Source organism: Anguilla anguilla, chromosome 9 (assembly GCF_013347855.1).
Source record: "Anguilla anguilla isolate fAngAng1 chromosome 9, fAngAng1.pri, whole genome shotgun sequence".
In the NCBI taxonomy this organism is placed as follows: Eukaryota; Metazoa; Chordata; class Actinopteri; order Anguilliformes; family Anguillidae; genus Anguilla; species Anguilla anguilla.
Window position 1 is genome coordinate 41,461,364 of NC_049209.1, and position 25,112 is coordinate 41,486,475.

Here is a 25,112-nt window from a genome sequence, read left to right on the forward strand (position 1 = left end):
TGCGTGATGTTTTTCATGAAATAAATTTTATAATCTTTTAAAAAAAAATGTGTTTTGTGTTTACTGTTTCCCTTAGTCTATTATTACATTTTGTCTAAAGATCTGAAATCATTCAGTGAGACAAATATGAATTAATAGAGGAAATCAGGGGGCAAATATTATTTTATGGCACTGTATAAAAAGACATATATTCTAATACCATAAAATTCCATAACCTGAATTAGTACAAAAGCTGGGAGTACTACTGTGGATCGGAGAGTGGTGGGGGCCAACCATTTTCCTAACATGCAATTTATGCCACAGTTGTTCCAAGTTTAGTCACAACGTGTACTTAAAGAGTACTTACACAGTAAAATGTCTAGTTAATTCAGCTATAACATGTGGTCCCACTATGACTGTTAGAGTTGAATTAACACTGGACATTTTACATTACATCAAACATTATTCCGTTATACAGCTAATATTTGGACATTCTAATTAAAGTTCGATCAAATATCATTTTTTCTGACAATGAGAAGAGGTTAGTTTCCCAAAGTTGCGCTAGACATGAACAAGAAATATATAAATATACCAGTGTTGCAGTACTACAGAGAACTGGCAGAGAACTATTAGCCTGACCAGTTGCTTTCCTGATATTGTGCTTACATTATAGCAACAAACATGTAACATATCCCTTGTGAGAGAATTAGTAGTTTATATAATCTATGTGTCATGTGTATATGTCAGTTGACTTCTTCTCAGAGACCAAAAAACCGCACTTCACAGCTGGGGAACTTAGAAACAATAAAGAAAATGTAAAACTAAGGTGATCATTCATAAACAATATGGACTGTCTGGTAATAATAATATATTCCTTAATATGATATTAATTTTTATAATATAAAATTCTAAATATAAATAGTTCACGATAAATAATCATTGTATTTCTGAATTTAATAGGCTTACAATGTTACATTCATCTGGCAATTACAATAGCCGTGTAATATAAAAAAGCACAAGTCTAACAAACATAAATATTCTGTAGACAGTACATACCACATAATAAGACAGACATAAACACTGGACAATACAGACAATACATGGCAACAGCATTATGGAGAATTCAACATAGTTAATTCATAATTCACAAGAAAGGTCATAATTCATTTGGGTTTTCCTGGTTGACCCGCCCCTTCTCACACATCCTATTTCAAACAGCGGCATTATGATCTTTCTTGTCTGTCCAATCTGGCTGAATTGCTCCTGTTGCAAATTTACAATGACCATGATCTGACCTTACCACCCGTAAATGCTACAATACTTACCCAAAAGGCATCTAGGGTGAAAAATAAAGAAGAGAGGAGGCAATTGGCTGATAGAACAAGCATTTATGAATCGACCTTAAAAAGGCCACTGACTTGTCTCTGCATGCCTGGAGTATCTGACCAAAGTCTTCCCCTGAGGTTCATTTAAAAATATTTTTTTTTGTGGTTTGACACATTAAATAATTTGGTAGACATGTTAAGAACAGTAAGGAATTCTATACTTATTTCATACAGTCCTAGGTGCCATTTAAGATTTTTACACGCTGTCTTTTATAGAAAGTGCGTCTGTTTGTGCAAATGCCAGAAATTACCAATACCTTTGAAAAGTAAAAAATATCTCCCAAGAATAAGTAATGACAACAAGGAACAGATAAACCGAATGGAAATTTCATCAGAAATTAATTGTGTAAACGTTTTTAAAAATTTTAAAAAGGTTAATCGGACAGCTATTTCTTACAGGTGATCACTCCCAGTCAGGGCTACTATTTGTGGTAAGTTCCTACCGTAGCAACCAAGTTGTAAATGTCCATAGGATATGATTGGTCACTCCAAACTGCATGTCACAGCTGCCATCACATAGTATTCTCAAGAAGAAGGTCAACCATTTTGTAGATCATCAGTTAACTCTCCACTGGAATCTTTCATCTCTTTCCATTAAAGTTACAAGAGTAAATACTGCTGTATATGCGAAACTGACTATTTCCTGTGATCACTGCGTACATCAAGAGGTCATTTCTCCCAGAAAAGGGAGAAAAGGGAAAATGACAACTCTTTCCAGAATGTCTGAACGATCATGTGTAACTGGGCACTGCACAATAGAAAAATCAGTTTATGTAAACATGGTGAGAATTGATCGTTTTGGTCCTATGTGAATTAAAAGTTTATAAAGCTACACACAATATATTGTCAATGAGGCTGTGTTGCTATCATTAAAGGGATGCCTATGGGCAAAAACGAGACAGGAACATCTTCACCTCGCACAGGGCAGCGACTGGGCATACACACAAAGCCAAACACAGTAATACAGAATGGATGTAGAGACTGTAGGAGCTAGCTGGCTTGCCTGGTCCCAAAGTGGCACCGTTGCAGTGAACTGTGAGTACTGAGCATCAGAAGAAGGGCTGGGCTTTGTGGAGGCATTGTCGGTGTGATGTAAGTGAAGTCAGACCTGGGTCAAATAAGTATTTGTTTTGGATTCAAATACTTTTCTGTGCTCTCTTGATCTTGCCTGGTGTAATTGAGCCTGCCAATATAACCAGAAGTCAGGGTTTTCACTTTTTGAGAGTATTTCATTGGTTCCAATACACAAGACAAGATCAGTAAAGTGTAGAAAAGTATTTGAATCCAAAACAAATTCGTATTTGACCCAGGTCTGGTGTGTGTGTGCGCGCGTGTGTGTGTATGTGTGTGTGTGTGTGTGTGTGTCTACGTTTGGGAGGGTGTGTGGGTGGGGTCAGGCTGGCAGTAGTTTGAGAACATGCGCCCCTCAGTCTTTTACGTCTGGAGCTCCAGGAGGAAGTTTTTATTCTGAGAACGCTCTGCCTCCTCCACAGCACTATGGGCATCTTGCAGGTCCTGCAGGACTTTGAAGAACCTGGCGATACCATCCAACTTCTCCTGACCTGGAAGAGACAAAATACAGGCCTAATCAAGATGGCCGCCATCAACTGCGCACTATTCAACAGCTAGAGCTACATATTTTACTAATGGCAAGCTGGGTGCACAGTTCAGATATGCTTTCTTAGTTAATTAGCCTAATTAATGATAATGCACTCAAAAAATAATACACCTCTGAAATTGCAGATCTGTTGAAGGGTTTTAGCACTGTTTTGGTTTTGCTGAAGCACAACAAAATCTTGTAAAGTCAAATATTGTAAAGTCAACAGAGCACTTTTAACATTAACAAAGTACATATTGTCCCTATTAGACTCTCTTAGAGTAGATCTAACACTGTTAGGGTTAATTTAACACCAATAATTTTATTGTGAAGATGTATTCCGAATAATGCTTTGGCAGCTGTATCTGCAATATGATCAAAAATTTCCCGTGATGGTTCAGAAGGAAAGGTCCCCACCTGCCACTGAATCTTTGCCATTGCCTTCTTCAGCTTTGGTCATCTCTAAGTATTTGTCCCTAGAGGAGAAATGTACTTTACATTACATTTATTTGGAAGATACTTTTATCCAAAGCGACAAACAAAAGTGCATTCTAAAGGTCATTGTAACAACTACAAAGCACAGGTCCAATAAGGTACAATACTCATTTTGTACAGTTATTCATAGCCAAGAACACATAAAGCCCAGTTCACACAGTTAACATTACTCTGACCTAACCTATGCTAAGTCAAACTAGGGGGCAGTACAAGCTACAACATCAGGACAATGATACAAAGTACAATAAGCGCTGGAATGGAGGTACATGTAACATGAAAGAGTATACGTAATTCAACAAGAAGAGTGAAAAGGGAAAGGCATACATCAGATTTTAATCAAAATGATTATAAATCAAACCAACTTGTATTCACTGCCTGTGAATCGAATCATTTACCTCATCACTGTTCTGACTCCCAGTAGATGTCGATAAATGAGCTGGGATTCCAAGTCAGGGTCCAGAGGGTCATACCATTCCTGCAGGGTGACTCCATGCCTTGTTTTGTCACATCCTGCATCTGAGTAGAGAAAAGGAGATGTCACAAAATCAGATCTGTGGATCTCCTCCAGCATATGACTGACATGACGCTACATACAGTAAAACAGCGTCACTGGAAACTGCAGTACCGGTTTTGTCCTTTTGGTGGCAGCAACTCCATTTGTCTCCCTTGTAAACCCCTGGGTGATAGGAGTTCATGGTTTCCGTGTTGTGACTGCAGGCTTTCCTTAAGGCTGAAAGCCACTGGTTCAGCTCATTCACACTCTGAAAGAAAGAGAGGCCAGGTCAGTCACTCAGACCCACACCACAGGTTTAATCAGAGCCAAGAGAATGACAGCATCGCATGCTACCACGCTATTATTTTCAAACATCAACAAGGCAGGGATTTTCCCTCCATCCCAAGGTCAGGGCCTGACCTTGCAATCCAAATAGAGGGTTTCCATCTGCCCGCTGTCCTCGCTGGAGATGATCTGCATGACGTTGGCGCTCCCAAAGCTCTTCTCCTCAACCTTCTCCATCGCCCGGATTTTCGGTAGTGAAATGAAGGAGCTCTTCTGCCAATCGAGCACAAACATCTGCTGAGAACTGCTGACACAGTCGAGCCAATGAGACGTACACTGTCTACGATGCTTCCGGAACGCCGGTCAGAGCTGGCTTTATGGAAGGAAGTGCCCCCCGTGTAAAAGGAGGCCTCTGAAGACGCTCACCTTGGAGTGCTGGGTGCGAGCGTAGGACAGGGTGTCCTTGCTGAGGGTGACATAATACTTCTTAAAGGGCGAGGTCATCAGCATGCACTTGTCTTTGGTCCTGTGGAGCAAGAGGAAGCCTTCCTTCTCCATAGTGCCGCACTGAAGGCTCATCCGTGTCTGGAGGCCCAGGTCTGAAACAAGCCACATAAACAACGAAATGCCACAGCAAAAGAAAAACTGTGATATGTCACTAAAGAAAACACTGATGTGGTCGTTTGTTTTGCTATTTGTAACTTTCTCGTTAGAGAAAATGTATGGTTAAGCTGAAGATTACTGACTAAGTTCAGGGTTAAGTTTAGAATTTCATATTTGAAAGGTTTGTTCTTTGTTGTTAGTATCTGCTTCTAATGTTGATGCAGTAGTTTTGTTTATGTTTTGTGGACTCTCTGCCACATGTCAGCTTTGGTCAATTTTCTTGTCTGCAGACAGTTTTCAGATTGTCTGGATCGAGCTACATGTGCGGTGGAAGAGAGACGTCACCAGGTTTGGGACGTTGGCTAGGGAGGCAATTATTTTTATTGACATTTTCTGTTGCTCTTCTGTATCTTTGTACTCCTGTACCCTCTGATCTTTTAATAATTCATAAAAAAAAGTCGATCACAAAAAAAAGCTACAAATGTATCACTGATGAGCATAGGAAAAATATATTTTTATCAACTGATCATTAGTTCAACACACATTTTTATGATTTTGATGTCACAACAGTATTCTGTGAGGTTAGGGTTAGGGTTAGGGATTCCCAGTGGAAATCAAGACCAAAAAACCCCAGAGACAGTTGGGGCGGGATTTCTTAAAATTACACCATGACCGGAAGAACAGGCCTGCCACAAAAACACCTGTGAATTGACTCACCTTCCTGATCCTCGAAGCTGACCAGCCTGGTGATGAAGTCCTTCAGATGGGTGATGCCCTGCAGGATGACGGGCTGCAGAGGCACCATCCAGGGCTCCTTGGAGCAGCAGGCCAGGGTGTCCAGATTGCCGATGGTTTGGATGGCCTGGGGGGACACAGTCAGAGCTGGGTGAAATTCTGAATTTTAAGCACTTCAATCGCTGAATTTTAAATACTTTAATCCCGTTATCTTGATGTTGTAGCTTGTTGTCATGCCTCCTAATTTGACTTAACATTACTCTCTGACCTACCCCAATGCTTCCTGTGTGAACTGGACTTAATGTGTTCATGGCTATGAATAACTATTACATAATGAGTATTGTACCTTGGGACCTGTGTTTTGTAGTTGTTCCAGTGACCTTCGGTATGACCTTATTGTACGTCGCTTCGGATAAAAGCGTCTGCCAAATAAACGTAATGTAACGTAACGAAACGTCCGTGATTGTACTTTTTGGCAACGTGTTTTCACATTTCACAATTCGCAAGAGTGAAACGGATAATGTGCCCGCTGCATATCTGACGGGACCGTGCGGGGCACAGGGGAGCACCGAGCACCACCCCGAGGGACAGAGGGCTTTGATGAGTGATGATGTGCGAGCTGCAGCGTGAGCGCTCTGTGCCACAGGTACCTTGGCCAGCAGCAGGAGGGTGCGGCTGGTGCGGGCGTCGGCATGCTTTTCTCTGAGGTGGAACAGCTTGGGAGACATGATGGCCGGAGAGATGAAGCGCAGACACAGGAAGCTGGTCACAGCGATGAACTTCACCTTCTGTGGACAAAAGAGAGGAATGGTCCGCCCTTATAGTTTTTATTTAACCACTTTTCGCACACATGGAAACGAGACAATGGAGAACACGTACAAAGGATAAACACAGAATAAAAAAGAGCGAAAATAAAGATAACATGGCTAATCTGTGACAAACCTATGTGGACATACTATTTAAAGATTTATTTTCTTAGCAAATATATCTTACATTATTATTATTATTATTATTATTATTATTATTGTTTTATTGTTGATATTATTATTATTTTGTTAGGATTATTATTACGATCACTATTATTATTTTTTTATTTTTTTAAAATTATTATTATTATTATTATTATTATTATATAGCTGAGTATTCAGGGAAGGAAATCAGATTTAAAATGTTATTCAAAATTGCAAAAACAATTTTCCTCCCAGGATGTGAATCAGCAACCAAGCTGCCAGTTCGGCAATCCAATAACCCAGAACAGGCACAGTACCAGGGTTGTGACCAGGCTGGTGAGGTACCTACTGGCAAAAATACAAATACTGGTATATCATATAATACTATATGTTAAGGATTAAATTGGTCCACATGTAAAATACTGCATAGATTAGTTGGTAGAAAGCTCTCCAGGCTGCAGGAAGCACAGTATCTCTCTTGTTTTGAAATGAGCTATAATTCTACCAAATTAAACTTGAATAGATGCCTGTATTTAGCATACGTCTTTTGGCAGCTAATACACTGCTGCATCCTCCCTAGCTAAAAGCATGTGTACCTGGGTCTGCATTGAGCACTGTTACTCATGACACCATTAAAAAGACAACTCAATGCAATACAACAGAGGAAAAACATTCCATCAGTTTGTCCCTGGACATATACAATTTTGCAATATCCTGAAACAAGCATGAAAAGTAAAAAAAAATGTTTTGCTATTCTATATTTGTATATATTGTCTTACTACTGCCATACTTGAATTTGAGTTCATTTTAGCAACGCAAGTCAGAAGAAATGTACTGTAATGTAATTTGTATTCTATCACTGGGCAAACATAATAGCTTTCCTACACTGAAATATATATTAATATGTCCAAACATCAACGATTTTATTTACTCATTTGTTTGCAGAATGAATAATTCACTGGCCATTCCCCATCTGCATGAGTATACACACAGCGTGTGCACAGAACCGAACAGCACCGAGCGTCTCCTGCCCAGTAATGTATCTGCAAACCAGGCAGCGCCCCCAAGGCACAGACAGTTCAATCAGCGCGTCCACTGAGCGCAGCCATTCAGCCGCTTCCATTCCCCGAGCAGTCACGAGCCCCAGCGCCATAGAAACAGCAGCCGACCAATGATTTCTCTCCGCTGTACCTCCCCCCCCCCCCCCCCCCCCCCCCACGGCCCGACGGCCTGCTTTAAAGGAGCGCAGCGGGACGGAGGGGCGCCGTTGCCGTACTGACCCGGTACTCCTTGCCAGGGAAGCGCTCTTGGACGCGCTGGTAGAGCTGGCGGAAGGCCTGGCACAGGGCCGCGGGGCAGTAGGCGGCGGACCGGGTGATGGCGTGCAGCAGCTCGGTGAGGTAGGACTGGAGGTGCGAGGCGCTCTGCTGAATCACGTCGGCCTCGGTCTGCGTCCGGTGGAGCCCGGCGCACCTGCGGGGCGGGACAGGAGGCGCTCGGGTGAAGGGCTGAGGGCCACGCCCTCGCGCGGCGCAGCCCGTGTGAGAGACGGGCATCTGGCACAGGAGACCAGCGCAAGGCCTCGCACCCGGACTGCCTGGCGCAAAATACACACTGGCAATCTGTTCATTGGGTTTAACAGACCCATCTGCTGGCAAATATCTGGCTGAATTCAGCCAACATGAACGCACGCCATCATCTGTAATGCTGAAATAAACACAGGCTCAAACAAAGAGCAAGATTCTCAGGGAGCAAAGCCATAAAGCACAAAGTAAAATGATGTTAAAAAACACCATAAAATAGCAAACTGCAAAATCATCCATTAACAATGGGAAATAAATCACGATACAATTGCAGTGCCCTGTATTATTCAGTATGCAATTCTCATGAGGGTGCATACAAAAGCCAATCGATGAGAAAGCTGATCCACAACAGAAAACGAAGAAATGAATCTGTGCGATGCAGAAAACGTTAGAGGCCTGGCTTGTTCATGCAGGTCAGTTCTCACCCTGCCTCCTTCAGCTCCACCTTGTTGGGATCCAGCTCAACGTACTTCTTCTCCTCAAAGATACGGTTAATGGTGGGAGCGAGAAGCCTGTGAAGATACTGCATACCTGCCACCTGCGGGAGGACAGAAGGGGGAGGGGAGTGACAGTCACTCGATTACCTTGAACCGTGGGAAAAGCAGCATTACACTTGCACTCACAGTCACAGAAGAAACTAGACACAAAGGGAAAGACTTGCCTTTAAAAAGGACTCCATGGATTTGGATGCCAGGGAGTTGCTACGGAAGAGAGTGTTGGGCTCACCTGAAAGACAAAGTGAAAAGAACTGAAGGCAGATGGGACCTAGTCCCAGGGTACAAGCAGCACACCACACCAACTGCCGCGGAGAACCGCTCCCCAAGTCAACACGCAGTCTAAAGGATATAGTACATTCGGCTCATTTCAGTGCACATAACACAGTTTCAAAAGGATCTTTGGTGACTCACTGGTCTTGTCCAGCTCCAGCTTGAACAGGACGTCCAGGAACTCCTTCACCAACCCCTGGCCCAGGAAGAGCTTGACGAGGTTCGCGGCCACCTCCTGTCGGCTTTCGGCCGTAGTGGTCTCGTCAATTAGCATCATTAGGTCTGGCCAGTTACCCTAAAACAACGGCGTCCACTCTGATCACTGACAAGTTAATCACATTACGGAGACATGCTGCTGGACAGAAAATCACTCGCTGCATTTCTCACATAATTTCATGAACCGTTTTAATGTAATTTCATGGTCAAAAGAACAGCGCCAGTTATATAATGCAAGAAATTAGCCAACCAAATCTGATTGGAATGTTAAATCCAGACAGTACACACAAAATTAATGATGTTAAATACCATGTCTGTCCAATCAGCACTAGATTTCTTTTTTAAATACTTTCTCCCCTTTTTCTCCCCAATTAGAAATGCCCAATCATATCCATATACCAGTGCACATTGCTCATAGCTCCACTATTAATTCAGGCGAGAGCAGAAAAGCACATTTTGCATCCAAAGCTTGTAACCCCACTCTGTGGCCCCATTGCCATGCATGTTGGTCTCGCATATATCAGAGTAATTATGGGTCTGATGATGTCGCTTCATGCACAGCTCAACAGGCAGAGTCGCGGGTTCCCAATTGGTCAGCAGGGGTCGATAATGTTCAACGAGATGGGAAAATAACCTGAAACCCTCCCATCCCTGTAAATTCTGGAGCCTAATGTGCGTGGCCATGCAGGACTGGCACTGGTATCGTCCAATCTGCGGGTCCCATCCAGGCACTGAACACAGCTTTAATAGGACAAGCCACCCAACAGCCCAGGGTGTGAATTATTTTGAGTAAGCTTATTGAGTGCTGATTGGCCAGACCCAGCCTAAGAGGACTCTGGGTAATAACCACGACGAGCCTCGCTCACGTTGAGGCAGGTGCCCACGGACTGGCACAGCAGCTCCACGAGCGGCCGGTAGTGGCCCGATGGCAGAACGGTCTCGTCGCGGAGCCTGAGCTGCAGCCGCAGGGATCCCAGGGTGCCCCTGAAACAGAACAGGTACCCTCAGACCCCAGTCCCCACAGTGTGGGCACCAGCACCATGAAAACCCCACACAAGCATTCAGGAAGCACTGCAACAGAACAGGTACCCTCAGACCCCAGTCCCCACAGTGTGGGCACCAGCACCATGAAAACCCACACAAGCATTCAGGAAGCTCTCCCCTTTGTACAGCCATCAAAACGCAAGAACACCATTCTACCGTATGGTGTAACATGTACTGTATATTAGAACAGTGAAACATGTTCCCATTATAATTTTATTGTATTTAGCATCACCTGACCACACTATCACTACCTGACTGGGTTATCAGTGGGATGAGAATTAATTCTTAAAAAATCCTAATTGTTAAAATACAGTTGAAATAAAAAGACCTTTTTGGCAAGGTAAGCAGATGTGTCCATGCCATACACCCAAACAAAGCTCACAAGGACCTCACAAAATCCATTACCAACCCAACAAGGTAACGGTTCAGTTTTTCCCAAATTTCTCCATCTTTACCAGACAGGCACATCACAATTAAACAACAGACTGGACAGTGTGGGTTTGGCCGTCAATAAACACAGTGGAAGTTGTGGTCATGTGACTATCTCTTCAGATGACGTGGCAAAGGGAACTTCTCCCTCGAGACACAGCAGCGGGTGCGTCACGCGCGATGAGCCGCTCGAGGCCAACCGAGGTCAACAAACCAAAGTCCGCGGTAAGCTGGATAAGTCCACCAGAGTCATGCTGCACAGCGCCCAAAGTCCGGGGGAACTTCCTTTATAAGCGCTCGAGAAACTGGAACGAGCACAGCCAGGGCGATTCAGTTTCAGTTCAAAGACGAGGGGGTGGCGAGCAGCGAGCAGCGAGCAGCAATAGCCGGTGGTTAACCGGCAGGAGGTAAAGAACGCGCACGCTAAAGGTTAAACCTTTCAGTCCATTTCTTTAAGGCTGGAGAGGCGCTAGCCGCGGCCCTGCGGAACGGCTCTTACGGCTCGGCGAGGGCTGCACTTACGAGTGGGCGGCGCTCAGAACACACCGTTTCCCCCCCCCCGACCAGGGCCCCCAAATAACCGGCCGCTAGCCAGCAGGGTGGCAGATCGAGGATGTCAAAAATCCCAGCAGAGAGAAGATGGAGGTGTAAAAAAAGAGACAGAGACAAAACAAACAGCAACAGCTCGACTCATTCACGGGGAAGAAAGAGGATCGCTCCGGAGAGAAAGGGATTATGCCAGCTTAATCCGGGAATATTTTCCTGGTTAATCACAGCCATCCGTGTGGGGAAATGGGTGTCCTTTACACAATAGCTCATTTCACACCCCCACCCCCCAGCCAGGAAAAGACACAACCACCACCAAACCATTTGATTTCCCTGAAGCATTCTGTTCAAGGGCTTAATGACAGTTACATCATGGGTGTGGACAGAATCCCGTTATTTCTTGCACAGAGAGTAAACGTGCACTGGAGTAATCCTTTGTTGTGGGACTGGCTTTGACATTTTCATTTCTGCCCTATTTTTACACGGGGAAGAAAAAAAAGAGAGGCAGGGGGAGGAGGTTTGCAGACTGATGTGCTTTGATGATGTTGAGCTTTCAAAACAAAGTGAAGACAAAATCATTAAAGGCCTATAGTGAATCATTTATGACAAGGGGAAGAATGCATCAGAATACATCAGAATCAGTGCCACAATCTGGGACAAGCTATACTACAATTACTTTTAAACAAACAGTAAATAATAGTATGACAGTTAAATAAATAACAGTTTTCACCAGTAAATAATACACATGTATGTAGATTGTACATACACATTTTATACATGTATGTACATTTTCTACTTTTCCTCTCAAATGGCAGCACCACATTAACTCTGTGAGCTATACTTGGAACTACTTGTGTGTGTGTGCTTTAAATCTGATTTAATAAAAAAGCTGTCCAGAGCAGTGATTTCTAGCCAAGAAAAGAAGGCCAGTTTCTCTTAATCATACAATCACAGGGATTTCATCCAGTGTAAGCTCTAAATATAATACACCAGCCGTTGCCTGCTGATATGATTATGGAAAATTCCTCTTTCTCCTGCTCTTCTTCTCAAGCTTATTTTAAGCCTTTTTATATACAATTATCGCACACTACCAAGCTCTCAACCCAAGAGCGAGTGCGTGACTGAGTGAGAGAGTGAAGCAGTGATTGGCAGCAAAGGTGGGGGAGTCATATTTGCATCTATAGCCCAAGATTATGTGACTAACACACACTGCGTGACCTTTCCACATTGGTTCTCAAGGTAATGTTCCTTTACAGAATAAACTGAAGTATTATTAATGGAAAAAAGGTGACTTATGTAAGAAAAAGGCGATGCTTTGTTGACGCAGAATGCAAAGAATGCATAAGAAAACGTTTTCTCCGAAGTACTTTATTGATTCACTTTCCTTTCATGCATCTCCACTTACATAAACTGATTAATTAGTGCATAACATTTGTAATAGATTGAGCTGTCAAGCAGTGCCCTTACACACTTATGAGCGTGTAAGATTCAACAAGGTTCACTGTGGCACTGGTGTGATTTTACTAGTGTAACTGCAGGTTCAACTGTTGGTGTAAGTACACTATATGACCAAAAGTATCTGGACACCCCTTGGTCTGGGGCTGTTTTTAATGGTTTGGGCTAGGTCCCTTACTTCCAGTGAAGGCAAATCTTAATGATACAGCACACAATCACATTCTAGATGATTTTGTGTTTCCCCAACAGTTTGGGGAAGGCCCTTTCCTGTTTCAGCATGACAATGCCCCTGGGCACACAGCAAGGTCCATACATAAATTATTTTGTGGAGAATGATATGGAAGAACTTGACTGGCCTACAGAGAGCCCTGACCTCAGCCCCATCCAGCACCTTTGGGATCAACTGCAAAGCCAACTGTGAACCAGGCCTAACCACCCACTGATGCTCTTCTGGCTGAATGGAAGCGAATCCCTGCAGCAAAGCTCCAACATCTAGTGTAAAGACTTCCCAGAAGAGAGAAGGTTTTTATAGCAGCAAAGGGTGAACCAACTCTGTATTAATGGCCATAATTTTAGATGAATGTTTGATGTCAGGTGTCCACATACCTTTGGCCATGTAGTGTACCTTACCTGAACTGCTACAGTAAATATCTTCCAGTCACGCATAAAAACTATGCAAAACTTTACATCAACCCAGATCAGGGTGTTTGCTAACAAAACAAATAGTATAATATGGGCAACATGTGGTTCACATCTATCCCCTAAAGCAATTTCAAAAGGCTGTACACCACCAAGGTTATATTGCTGCTTTGCAGCTAACTTACTGTTAGAGGACTTCACTTCAATCCCATCCCACTCACCCTCACTCACCACTCGACACTAATCCCCCCATTCCCCGAGTGCCCACACTGCTCAATGATCTCTTGTGCAAGGGGGGAGGAGAAAAAAAAAACAAGGATTTCAGGGATAGGATTATGCTGTGGCTTCCTGTTGGCACATGGAAGGGCTCAGTCACACAGACCTATGCGCAACCCCACAGGAAGTGGGACGGACAACTCTCCCTCCACGGCCCTCTCTGGCCCCTCCAGCCCCAGTAACTGAAGAGAAGATTAACCCTCTAATCTTCTGACGTCGCCCCCGCTGCTTTCTCATTTAAAGCATGCAGCTCGCAAATCCTTACAATATCACAACAATAATTTAAGGACTTGGTGCAATCTCCACAGGCATGATGTAGCATAGTTACATACTGCGCTCTGTTACAATCAACAGAACACGGCATGCTATAATTAACTAGGAAAATGTAAGGCTTGTGAGTGACTGGTATGTTCTGCAGTGCCAAGAGCAGCAATGGTGACTGTAAGATGACTCACTCATACTGGCTGTGTTTGGGTTTCTCTGGACCCAGGCGGAACCAGCCCTCTTCCTGCTGTTCCGACTGCAGCCTGTTGATGTTGAACAAAACCTGAAAGAAGGGAAAAGATCATCCATGTCATCAGAAAGATACTGTAGTCATCTGCGTAAGATCAAGTCTGAAAGGGGTGTAAGCAAGTCAAAAGCGGCTCATTGACCATGACAGCATCAATGAGAAAAAAAGAAGAGGAAATCCCAAAACTCATGCTATACAATATCATTTTACAGTTACTTTTTATCCCTTTTTTTGGCTTTTGACAAATTTAAAATGCAGCCATTATCTGTAAGCTCACTGCAACACTGTAATATCCTGTGTAAATTCAGGAAAGCACAGACCAGCACACGTGCTATCTGAAGTGAGTGTAGCTAGCTGCCTGTTCTGTTTACTCTGTATTCTATCGGCTGTAACTGCACAGTTAGAGGTCTGCACTTCTCATGCTGCTCAGTGCAGCAGACTGACTGAGCGGAGCGACCTGTGGACTTCCACCAGCTGCAGACTGCATTAGCACAGGCAGGATTCCATTCTGGACCACGGGATGCAGTACTGGACCAAGGACTAGTGATCTAGCTTTAGTAAAACATGCTCTAAACCTGAAAGCTTTCACGCATACCACGACAGCTGTTATGCTTCCTTGACGGGCACATGACGAAGCTCAGTTCCTCACCTTTCCCAGGAAGTCATTTTTACTGACCAGGTCCCAGTCCCACACCTCCACGGTCAGAGGGGCGTCGCTGGGCAGCTCGTCCAGTTCAAACTCAAAGCTTTCGTTCCAGCGAGGATAGCAGGACTTCTTTACAACCTGCTCAAAACATACAGATAGGAAGCCTCAGCCTCTGGACTGGCATTGGCTTACAATCCACAGAGTAAAATGTCCAGTGTTAATTCAACAGTTTATGTAAGTCCACTGACCATAGCGGACTCATATAATCTCTGTAAACACTTTAACACTGAACATTTTACAGTGTACAAAGGGCTAATGGCAGAACAGCCTTACCGCACTCTCCTGAGTTTTGCCGTTGTAGCGTACTCTGACAAAGGGGTCTGATGCTCCATTGCGGTCCTTTTTGGCTAGATCTCTGTAGTACAAACCAACAAAATGCACACAGGTAAGTCAATGACAAAAAGAAGAGTCAACACAGACAGCGTATTTAAATGGTGAATTATGAAGTGTTCAGGCAAGTTTTGACACAGACAGACTTTCTTTGATCACTGTACCGCACGCGTCAGAGCCATTTAAGAACTGGCGAGAGTCTTTGTGCTCCTTGGGGTTGACGGCATGTCTGAAGCTACAGCAGCAGCCGCGACGAGCCTTTTGCCACAGACCCACAGCCACCAGGCTCTCCCCGGGAGCCAGCGTAAGACAAAAAGGAAGCGTCACCAGGCCGCTTCCCGCGCCGCTGCTGCTCACTAGCGGCATTTCCCGGGGGACCGCGAGAGCTCTGCGCGCGTGACGTATCGGCCGGCCCCCCCGGGCCTCCCCTCCCCGGCGCTCCGCCAACAGCGCCCGGCCCGAGGGGACGCAACCCCACGCACGAGATGTGAGGTAGGGGGGAGGGGGGGGCCCTGTGGGCCAGGTGAGGAGAGCAGGGAGGAGGCCACAGATGTGAGAGAGGGGGGGGGCTGTGGGTAAGGTGAGGAGAGCAGGGAGGAGGCCACAGATGTGAGAGAGGGGGGGGGGGGCTGTGGGTAAGGTGAGGAGAGCAGGGAGGAGGCCACAGATGTGAGGGGGGGGAGCTGTGGGTAAGGTGAGGAGATCAGGGAGGAGGCCACTGATGTGGGGGGGGAGGGTGCTGTGGGCAAGGTGAGGAGGGCGGGGAGGAGGCCACTGATGTGAGGGAGACACATGCGCTCCAGCTCCCACAGTTACACGGTGCCCGAGGAAAGCTGGATAAGTCCAGATGCTGCAGCAGATGGGCTCTAAATACCCAGTACAGATGATGCCTGCCTGCATCATGACTGGAATGGGCTCCATACAAAAGTCACAAGCATGCACCTACCGCTCCTCTGTGGCTTAATTATATTCAGCGTTGATTTCAATGGAATGAAAATGTCCAGCAGCCGGGAACATAGAAAACTGGATGGGCTGGCAAAAAGGTGCAGCTGGGAACATAGATAACTGGATGGGCTAGCACAAAAGGTGCAGCCGGGAACATAGAAAACTGGATGGGCTAGCACAAAAAGGCTCTTGTGTGTTCAGTGCAACATTCGCTACATGAGGGGGCTCACCTGGCCTCAAAGACATGGCAGCGCAGAGCTCTGGGGACATCGCCGTCCCCCTGCACAGAGATCTGGAGGTGGATCTCCCCCTGCACCTCCTCATCAGGGTCAATTTCTGTCAGATTCACCCACCCATCTATCCCTGGGAACACACACAAGGCACAGAAGTGCATGTGTACACAGACTGAGCAGACAATGGCAGGCAAAATAATGACTGTGTATACAGGAGGGCACACCATCTGAACAATGCTTTTTTACTTGAATCATTTCCTGCCTTGGACAAGGATATAAATCTGGAGGAAGAGGAAAACAGGATAGTACTGCTTGTCACAGCGCTTGCAGTGTTTTATAACATGGTTAAAAGACGGAAGCTTGAGGTTATGATGTGTCCATCACAGTATCCATACTTAAAATCTCTTTAAGAACCACTGGGAGGACAATTTTTATACCTAAATTCCCAAAAATCATTGAGACTATTAGATAATTATTATAGAATTCTGGTTTTAACATATTTCCCCCACACAGTCATCATCATAAAAGCAAAAGCATGAAAAGATAATCTGGGATCATTTTCACGGACATAGCTCCATGTGGCAAAGTGGAGTTATATCACAACGCACTTGTGCTGCAGGAGATGACCAGATTGCAGAAAGCCACCATGCCATGGACAATCGTACAGCGAGCTTTGAGCGGCTTACTATTACGATGTCGAAGCAAAGATGCATCAGATAATGCAAAAGCACATCTCTGAAATTTCATGCGTGTATGTACTTCATTACTGAACTTCCTGCAGTAATGTACTCTCACGGCACATAAGTACGTCTACTTTCCTGTACGTTCAGCAGCAATGCAAATAGCTTTTAAAGCGTGAAGTACATTTAGAATTATTTTTTATATTTAGAATTACAAAGCAACTGCCACTAAATAAAATACAAAGCAAAATGTTACCAAGATTCACCAAGATTCTCTTTTGCTTAATATCTAAAACCTGAAAATATTTTATGCGAACGCAACTGATAATCAGATTGTGAATGTTTACGTGCTCATTTTGATAAAATTAGCACAGCTGAATCAAGGCCTCACTCTCTCTCTTCTCGGTTGGCTATTATACAGAGAACATTAGCCATGGAAAAGGGAACCCATCCTAAAAAAGATGTTGCAGCTCAGTACTTGTTTATCTTTGTGGAACACTTGACTGAAGAAAATAGTTTTTCCTTTGATTTATATTCTTGCGCAGGTCTCTTCGAGGCCCATTACATTTTATTACACTGTTGAGCGAGACAACAAAAAAATTCTGAACAGCCTTTTCCACAAAGTTTGATGGAAAAAGCCTTTTATGAGCTAGCAGTGGCAGACAAACCCAGACCCTGTGGTCAATGGTCTGTGCTAATTCCATGAGACGCTGAACTGCCTAAATATAACCAGATGCCACATTATTTCCCGCAATTACGGACTGTCCCTGGAAAAACGTGGTGATCCACTTTTCCATCTTTCACTTTTTGAGTCAGAACTCCTTTGTCAAGTTTTCAGTGAGGTGAAACTGAGAATGTGAATGTGTTCTTCACATACAAACCAAACTTTCCAAAAAAGTATGCTTGTGTGCAAATCAAAACATTTCCCAGGACAATCCTCCAATCTACTGTCAGATATGTAGTGCTTAGATTATGGCCTTAGAGAGGGAAACAGTGAATTTGATACTGTTGTAGTCTGTAAGTCCCGGTCACTTGTCTCCCCAGTACTGTCTCTGTGTCTGTGTTCCCTGAGCTGCTTCACTCCCCTGTACTTGTGTGATTTCACTATTCGGGTGGTTCCGGGTTTTTGTGGTTTCCCCCCCTTCCTTCCAGTCTCGTTTTTACTTACTTCCTACTTATTTCTAGTTTTACTAATTTCTACTAATCCTTACTAATTTATAGATTGTAAAATACTAACCTCATTAATATACTAACATGTGAATATTACTAATGGACTAACACACACTAGTTTTGGGTTTTTGATAGTTTAGATCACTATACTAATACATTAACCAGTCTCCCCTTTTCCATGATGCGCTGTAGCTCCGCCCCTTTTCTTTCTAGCCTGCTCTAACGCGGAGTTCTGCAATTGCCTGCACCTGTCTCTTGCTCTGACTGCACCTCTCTCTCTCTGCACGCGTTTGTACCTGCTCAACCCAGGCCGTCTATTATCATTGTGGTCTATGTGATTCCAGTCCGCGTTTTGTCAGTCCCCTGTCAATTAATTCGTTTTCCTAATGTTCTTCACCTGGATGTTGTTTGTTACTCCTCCCTCACTCACTTAACCCCTCCTTGATTGTTATCTTCCCCAGTGTATAAATGTCAGTCTTTTCCACCTGTTCAGTGTCAGAACGTTGATCGAATTCATTGTGCCGATTGTTAGTAAGCCTTTGTCTATCGAGATTCCTGCGACACCCCTTTGTACGACTTCGAGTTTGCCTGCCCCTTTTGGTTTTGTTTGCTTCTGGTTTGACCTTCGCTTTGCCTTGACTTCTCTTTTGCCTGTCCCTTTCTACCTTCGCCACTCTGATCTCCTGGTTTTTGACTTTTCGCCTGTTTTTTCACTATTCTTTTGGAAACTCGATTCGGCACCGTACTCTCTCTGATTACCTGGCTTCGAACCTCGGACTGAATAAAGACAACGTTTTTTGGATTTCCCTGGTCTGCGTGTGGGTCCTTGCACAGAACATCACAGATACAATATTATATTGTGTTTAAGAATGTGGCCTGGCCTGCCTGTCACATCAGCATCAAAGCACATGTGATTGGGGCAGCTTAAAATCCACTGATACCCTAATCTAGACAGACAATCTATGGGCCTCACTTCCGCAGAGTTTGTCTCAGAAGAGACAAACCAGAAGACACAGGACACCATATCAGGTGTCGGAGACCCTGCATGCCTACATGCCTAACATTTCCCATTACTTTAAGTTTGAATGCAATCTGTAGGTAGGCCAGTCCTTGTCATAAATGAGTCTGACCTCCCGTCTCTTCTCTCCTAAAACTTAACTTGGCATTACGCAATCAGGGCAAACATTCTCAAGCCAGGCTGGGTAAGGTATTTTAAGATGGCCACAGGAAAAGGTTGTGTTGTATTGCGGTTGGTTTCAAAGCCTTGCAGGAGAAGAGTTTTTCTCTTTTTATTTTGGTGGTGTTTCCTTGGTTGTGTATTTTTAGCTGGTTTCCTTTCATCCTGTGGCGCTTAAACTGGAAGTTGGTGATACTTCGGCAAGGTCTGGCTTCTCCATCTTTCTCTCTCTTTTATGGTATTTCTAAATGAATTGTTTCATGTTTTGTTTAATGTCTTCTGCCTTTTAATTTAGAAGTAGTGAGCCTGCATTCAATGAAGAATGTATGATTTCAATGAATTAATCTAAATGACTGCTTTGTATTAAATGCAATTATTTAATCTTAAAACCTGATATAGAGCTTGTTGGTTGATTCTACCTGTTCACTGTAGACTAACCTATCAATGAGTTTGTCAATTTAATTGATAATTCTCATTCTCAACAATAATTATTAAATTAAATCACATAAAATATATTTTACATGTAGGTTAAGTGAGGAGTTCTAGCATGCAATATCCCTTGTGTTCAGTATTTAGAGTGCAGAACATTTTAACAAGGGCATTGACTGTTGGAACTGCTGGATTCAGAAAAGAAACATATTTTCATTCTTACTTCGCAACCCAACACAGGGGCAAATGCTATTTGATGTCACCCTCTACCAAGATAAATTACACAATTTATTTCTAATTAAGCAATCAGCAACCAAAACAAGAAAATATATTTCTGTGCTAAAGCAAATTGTGCTTTAGATGCTGAATCCTTAGGATGTCTTGGGAGCAATTTTAGAAAAAATGAAACAGAGATGCTGTCAACAACACAGAAATTCTTATCAGAATCACATTTAAAAAGGCAGAATGAGTTTCAATCTGCAAGTCTACACTGGGATTTGGCCGAGAGACAGAAACTTTGATCACAACAGAATGGCTCCACTGAAACCATTTTAGCATTTGGACTGCAGGAGCAAACATTTTGTGTGGATCAAAATTAGACCCATGTCTGCATAAGTCAAAGGCCTCCTCAGTAGATGTTCAAACGTAGTCTACCCCTCACACACTGAGAGTTAACCTTTACAAACACAGTCCCTCTGCATCAAAAGAGATTGTTATAGCAGCAAAGGGTAGGCCAACTCCATATTAAGGTCCAGAGGGTGGATGTCAGGTGTCCACAAACTTTTGGCTATGTAGTGTACATCAGTACCTTGCTATGTGGTAAAGTGGTAGCATAGTGGCCCCCTCCCTTGTAAACAGATAATATAGAGAAGAAAGGTGTGTGTGTGTGTGTGTGTGTGTGTGTGTGTGCACTGGGGGGAGGAGTCCTTTGGTGAGTAAGGCTTCCGCCACTCTCCCCGGCGTCAGAATAATGGACTACCATGCTGTGCTTCGTGACTCAACCCCTCCTTGTATACCCTGATGCGTGACAGTCATTAGGCTCGGCCCCAGCTCTGTCCCAGTGACTCACCCTCTTCCCAAATGAAAGGTGCTGCCATTTGGGGCACCTAGAAAAAGCAGCAGTTAGCAAGCTCTTGGTGGGAGCAGAGTCATCTATTGGCACGACACTGGGAGCCTGACACTTAGCAGCCCTGAGTGAAATGATTGCAGAGAGAGACTCCGTCAGAAATGATTAGGCGCCATGAGAAGTGAATACTGGACGCTGAGGCTGGAGCGAGGGCTGATGGGAGTCATCTGAAGGGTCCTTGAGAGCCACAAGTAAACTCCACAGTGAACCTCCACTACCAAGATTTAAAAAAATAATAAATCCTCCACAAGAGCTGGCTGGTGTGCATCTGTCGTTTGTGCGACAGTGTGTGTGTGCGCTCGACCGCGTGGTGATTCACCGCCAGCACAGCAGTGCCAGCTTACCGGGGTTCTCAGATCAATAGGCAGCTGGTCCACATAGTGATCTCATCCATGGTGTCCTCTGGGCTTCCGCCGTTTACCCAAGACATCAGATTTCTCATCAAAAGCAAGACCCTCACCTTGAGGTTTGGCGGTGAGAACCTCCTTGGAAATGGACACCTTTCCGATGACATCATCTCGGCTGGAAGGAGATGCTTCGATCAGTTCCGGAAATACAGTGCACCACCTGGCCTAAAGTGTAATTCTAAGAGTTTGCAGGATTTCTAACAGATTAAAGTAGGGGTGTCAATCTACATTTCCCTGAAATTTCCCTGAGTTTTGCTATGGAGTCTTACTCAACTACAGTTTTTAATTATTTAATCCACCAAACCATTCATTTTTTAAAAATTCAAAACAAATGAATCACAAAAGAAGAATGAAATTTAAGTGTGAACAAGAATATTTTTTTTCTTTTTTATCTTTATCGATTTATTGTTTAAAGATCATTTAAATCTTACTTAAAGAAGCATGACGGCTAATTTTACAGCTAATCAACTAATTTAATTAAGTAACCAATGGAACAGGTCAGCATACCTGTGACCTTTCAGTAACTGAGTTTACTACTGATCTAAATGTATATGTAGGTGGGACCCATATTGGTAGCTTAAATGCTTGGATGGAAAACAATAATATGACAAGACAAATGCATCAATTAACGAATAATACCATCGTAACATTTTTCATATTACATACAAAAACAATGTTAAATTTCCAATTAAGAAATAACTCAAGAGTACTAAAATAGCATTATTGACTTGTAAGTACTTCATCTTCCTTGGGGCATGCGTGTATACAGTATTCACTGTATATATTTGAAGGTAGCCCAACATATATATATGATGGGCTACCTTTATTGACCTGGTTATATAGTGACCTGGTACGGAAATCGCACTGTGTGCCATAAATCAAAACTAGCACAAATAATAAACCAAGCCAGTAAAATAACTGGCATTAAGCAAGCACCACTGCAACACCTATATGGTCTTGCCATGAAAAGGAAAGCCCTGCATATCGTGGGTGACTGCTCCCATCCACTTCACTCATCATTTCAAAAACTACCCTCTGGTAGGAGACTAAGGGTCCCAAGGGCAAGGAAAAACGTCTACAGAAAATCATTTGTCCCCTCTGCAATCACTATCCTCAATAATGGACCAACCAGAGACTTGGGCATGTGGATGTAGCTAACAGTGACCAGGAGATGTTATTTGAAGGACTTACGGTGTTGTTACTTGAATGAGTTTTAGGGTGACCTTATGGTGACCTTATGTATGTTTGCTGTTATGTTTTTTAATCTGTGTATACCTTTGTCTATGTCACTTACAATGAGCATTGAGCTGAAGGAAAATTTCCATTTTATTTTATATTTAACGGACAATAAAGTTTTCTATTCTATTCTATTCATAACACAATAAACTAAACTACACCGTCTGTGCAAGCTGAAAATGGGAAAGGCTAATGTGATCAATTGCAGCCTGACTAAGGCAAGGACGGCTGTGTGTTTTGTGGCACCTGAGAGAATCCTCATCCAGAAGGTGGAAGGAAACCGTGTGGAAAGAGGGGGGAAGGTGGACGTTGTATTCCTCCCCCCAGAAGGGAGACAGCGTCTTCCAAATTGTTGCTGTCCTAGGAGGTAGAGGAAGAGGAGCTATCAGGAGACCCAAAGGCAGTCAGGCAGGAAACCAGATAAGCTCTTTACATTCAACTGTGACAGCATGATGATCGTCAGCCCTAAGAATACCAATGGGCTGTTTTGACATAAAAAGTATAATCATAAATAAAGATGGTTATTTTAAAGCAAATAACTTCAGATGTAATGGACATGTTTTCCTGAAAATAAAACAGTGCACAGTCCTCCATACCTGCTTTAAATCCCATGTGTTGTACAGTAAGTGTTCACAAAAAATGGTTGTTGACTCTTTCACAGCCTTATTTCTGACAATCATTAACAAGTGTGGCTCAGCAATGTTTCTGCAGAGAATGAATGATGCCTTCAGAACTATGCCTGACTGATTACTATGAAAGAATGTTCAACATCCAGAGCAGTGCTCTTCATTTTCTATGTCTCAGCCATTATATCATGTTGCTGGCTGGGAGAGAGGAGGTTTATCAGCAGGGTGAATGTGGAGGAGGAGACGTTCAATGCATTGGCTTTAAAACCACCCCCATTATCAGCATCTGTGATAGAGGTCACACGGTTAACCATTAATCAGAATATGGCTTTTCCCAACAGCTTTGCTTGTTCAAAATTTAACGAGAGAACTGCTGAATGTGAATTGGTGCACAGTTCTACACAGAGCTACACAACTGATCCCCCAGATAACTTGGATTTGAATTCAAATTAATTGACCAGTGCTTTGCTTTGAGTTCAAACTTCTAATAAAATGCTCTAAACATCAGTAGCAAACCAATTAATTTCAAGATTAAGGTTTGCATTAATATACGCAGTTTTGTCCAAATTCGCATCCAGATGGATTTGCATAATGCTCTATAAACAAGCCTCAAACTGCTGAACAAATTAGAGTTGGGACTGTACAGAAATCATCTAATCTAATTAATCATCATTTAAATTTATGATAATCGCCTTACTAAAAACAAAGCAGGATGGAACTGAGGCTTAATACTAGCTCGGGAACAGCTCAAATGCACCCAAAACACTGCATGCATACCTTATGATGGCCTCATTGTCGATCCTTACAATGCAGTATGGATCACTGCTTCCGGTGCTGCAAAAGAGATACAACATACCACCCTTGTTATGTGATAACAACACAAAGCAAGCTCAAGGAACGTCATAACAGCAGGTCCTGACCAGGGCCAGGGAACTGAGGATGGGTTTATGATCTAACCGCAACCCAATAAAATAGATGTCACAGATTTACGCTCTCGTGACACAACTGTGACATCAGCCGTGAGTCAGAAATCTCAAAACAGCTGTGTTGGCCTTGAACGCAACAATCTGGTTGGACATGCGGACAATAACATGGGTTTACTTCCTTCTGTGACTATGATGCTGCACAAAAACAAAGCACCTACATCACAAACTTCCTCCTGTGAAAATCTGATGCGGAATCCAGGTGTTTTCTGTCCGCTTTTGTTTACTCAGCTTTTCCCTTTAATGAAATATGCAGTGGGGCCAGCGATCGGCCGCCGCAGCGGTGAAGCCTACGGCCTTTGGTGTGCCAAAGGGCAGCCCGTGCGTAGGAGTATCTCAGGATAAGCCTTTGCAGATCAACAGTTCAAAAAGAGTGGCCCCTGGGTTCCACACCCATGCCAGGACTCTGGGTCAGACTCTTCCCTTTCAAGCTCTGTCATTGATCCTCGGGGCCTGGTGTGGTCCATCTTTGTGGCCCACGTCCTCCACCACTTGGCTAACGGCCGCGCCCCGTCCCCGTTTCCACCCCTTCCTAAAGCCCAGCATTCGCTGACCCTCAGCATGACTCAGTCATTAATGCTCCGGCGGGCTCGGATGTCCTGCCGCTGAGCTGGCTGTTAGCACCCGGTGCGTTCCGAAATGCAAAAGAGCACTGTCCTCATGTCCCGGGACATAGACATCTCAGAGGGACACTTTTCAAAAAGCAGCAGGGTGAATATTCACAGAATTATTACACGACATAACTGATTCATTTGTTGTATGTCCTCATCAGTGACAACTTAAAACTTTTCACATATAATCTATTTATACAGTAAGATATCACATGGAAGCAGTTCTGGTCAAGGATACAATGGGAACTGATCCTTCAACCTGCTGGTCATGAGACGGTTCATTCACCAGTTTTCTGCACCATCTGGAGCAAACACTCAGATAATGAAGTCCCAAAGCTGGTTTAAAAGAGCTGGGAGCATCCATTCAGATCTAAACTGATTTTTATACACGTGTCATTAGACTTCAAAGAAAGCTAATGTAGATCAACAGCAAAAGAGTGTGTGCTGTTATTATCACTCATCTAG

The 25,112-nt window shown here is 43.7% G+C and overlaps 1 protein-coding gene across 2 annotated transcripts in view; it reads right to left on the reverse strand.

Annotated features, from left to right (window-relative positions):
* Nucleotides 1-146: 146 nt before the first annotated feature.
* Nucleotides 147-25,112, reverse strand: part of rasa4 (RAS p21 protein activator 4) — a 30,755-nt gene continuing 5,789 nt past the window's right edge. Inside the window, exons 2-21 of one of the 2 annotated variants that reach the window (XM_035435299.1) lie at nt 23,831-23,887; nt 22,674-22,787; nt 21,245-21,306; nt 16,200-16,332; nt 14,968-15,049; nt 14,638-14,772; nt 13,933-14,024; nt 9,955-10,072; nt 9,014-9,167; nt 8,767-8,831; nt 8,531-8,643; nt 7,803-7,995; nt 6,223-6,360; nt 5,555-5,699; nt 4,661-4,833; nt 4,370-4,504; nt 4,082-4,217; nt 3,852-3,972; nt 3,379-3,437; nt 147-2,926 (exon numbers count right to left, since the gene is read on the reverse strand). In XM_035435299.1, the coding sequence (XP_035291190.1) occupies nt 2,799-2,926; nt 3,379-3,437; nt 3,852-3,972; nt 4,082-4,217; nt 4,370-4,504; nt 4,661-4,833; nt 5,555-5,699; nt 6,223-6,360; nt 7,803-7,995; nt 8,531-8,643; nt 8,767-8,831; nt 9,014-9,167; nt 9,955-10,072; nt 13,933-14,024; nt 14,638-14,772; nt 14,968-15,049; nt 16,200-16,332; nt 21,245-21,306; nt 22,674-22,787; nt 23,831-23,887 (2,353 nt within the window). In that variant the 3' untranslated portion in view covers nt 147-2,798. Of the gene's footprint in view, nt 2,927-3,378; nt 3,438-3,851; nt 3,973-4,081; nt 4,218-4,369; nt 4,508-4,660; nt 4,834-5,554; nt 5,700-6,222; nt 6,361-7,802; nt 7,996-8,530; nt 8,644-8,766; nt 8,832-9,013; nt 9,168-9,954; nt 10,073-13,932; nt 14,025-14,637; nt 14,773-14,967; nt 15,050-16,199; nt 16,333-21,244; nt 21,307-22,673; nt 22,788-23,830; nt 23,888-25,112 lie in introns of both variants that reach the window. The other variant, XM_035435298.1, reaches the window with a different exon arrangement.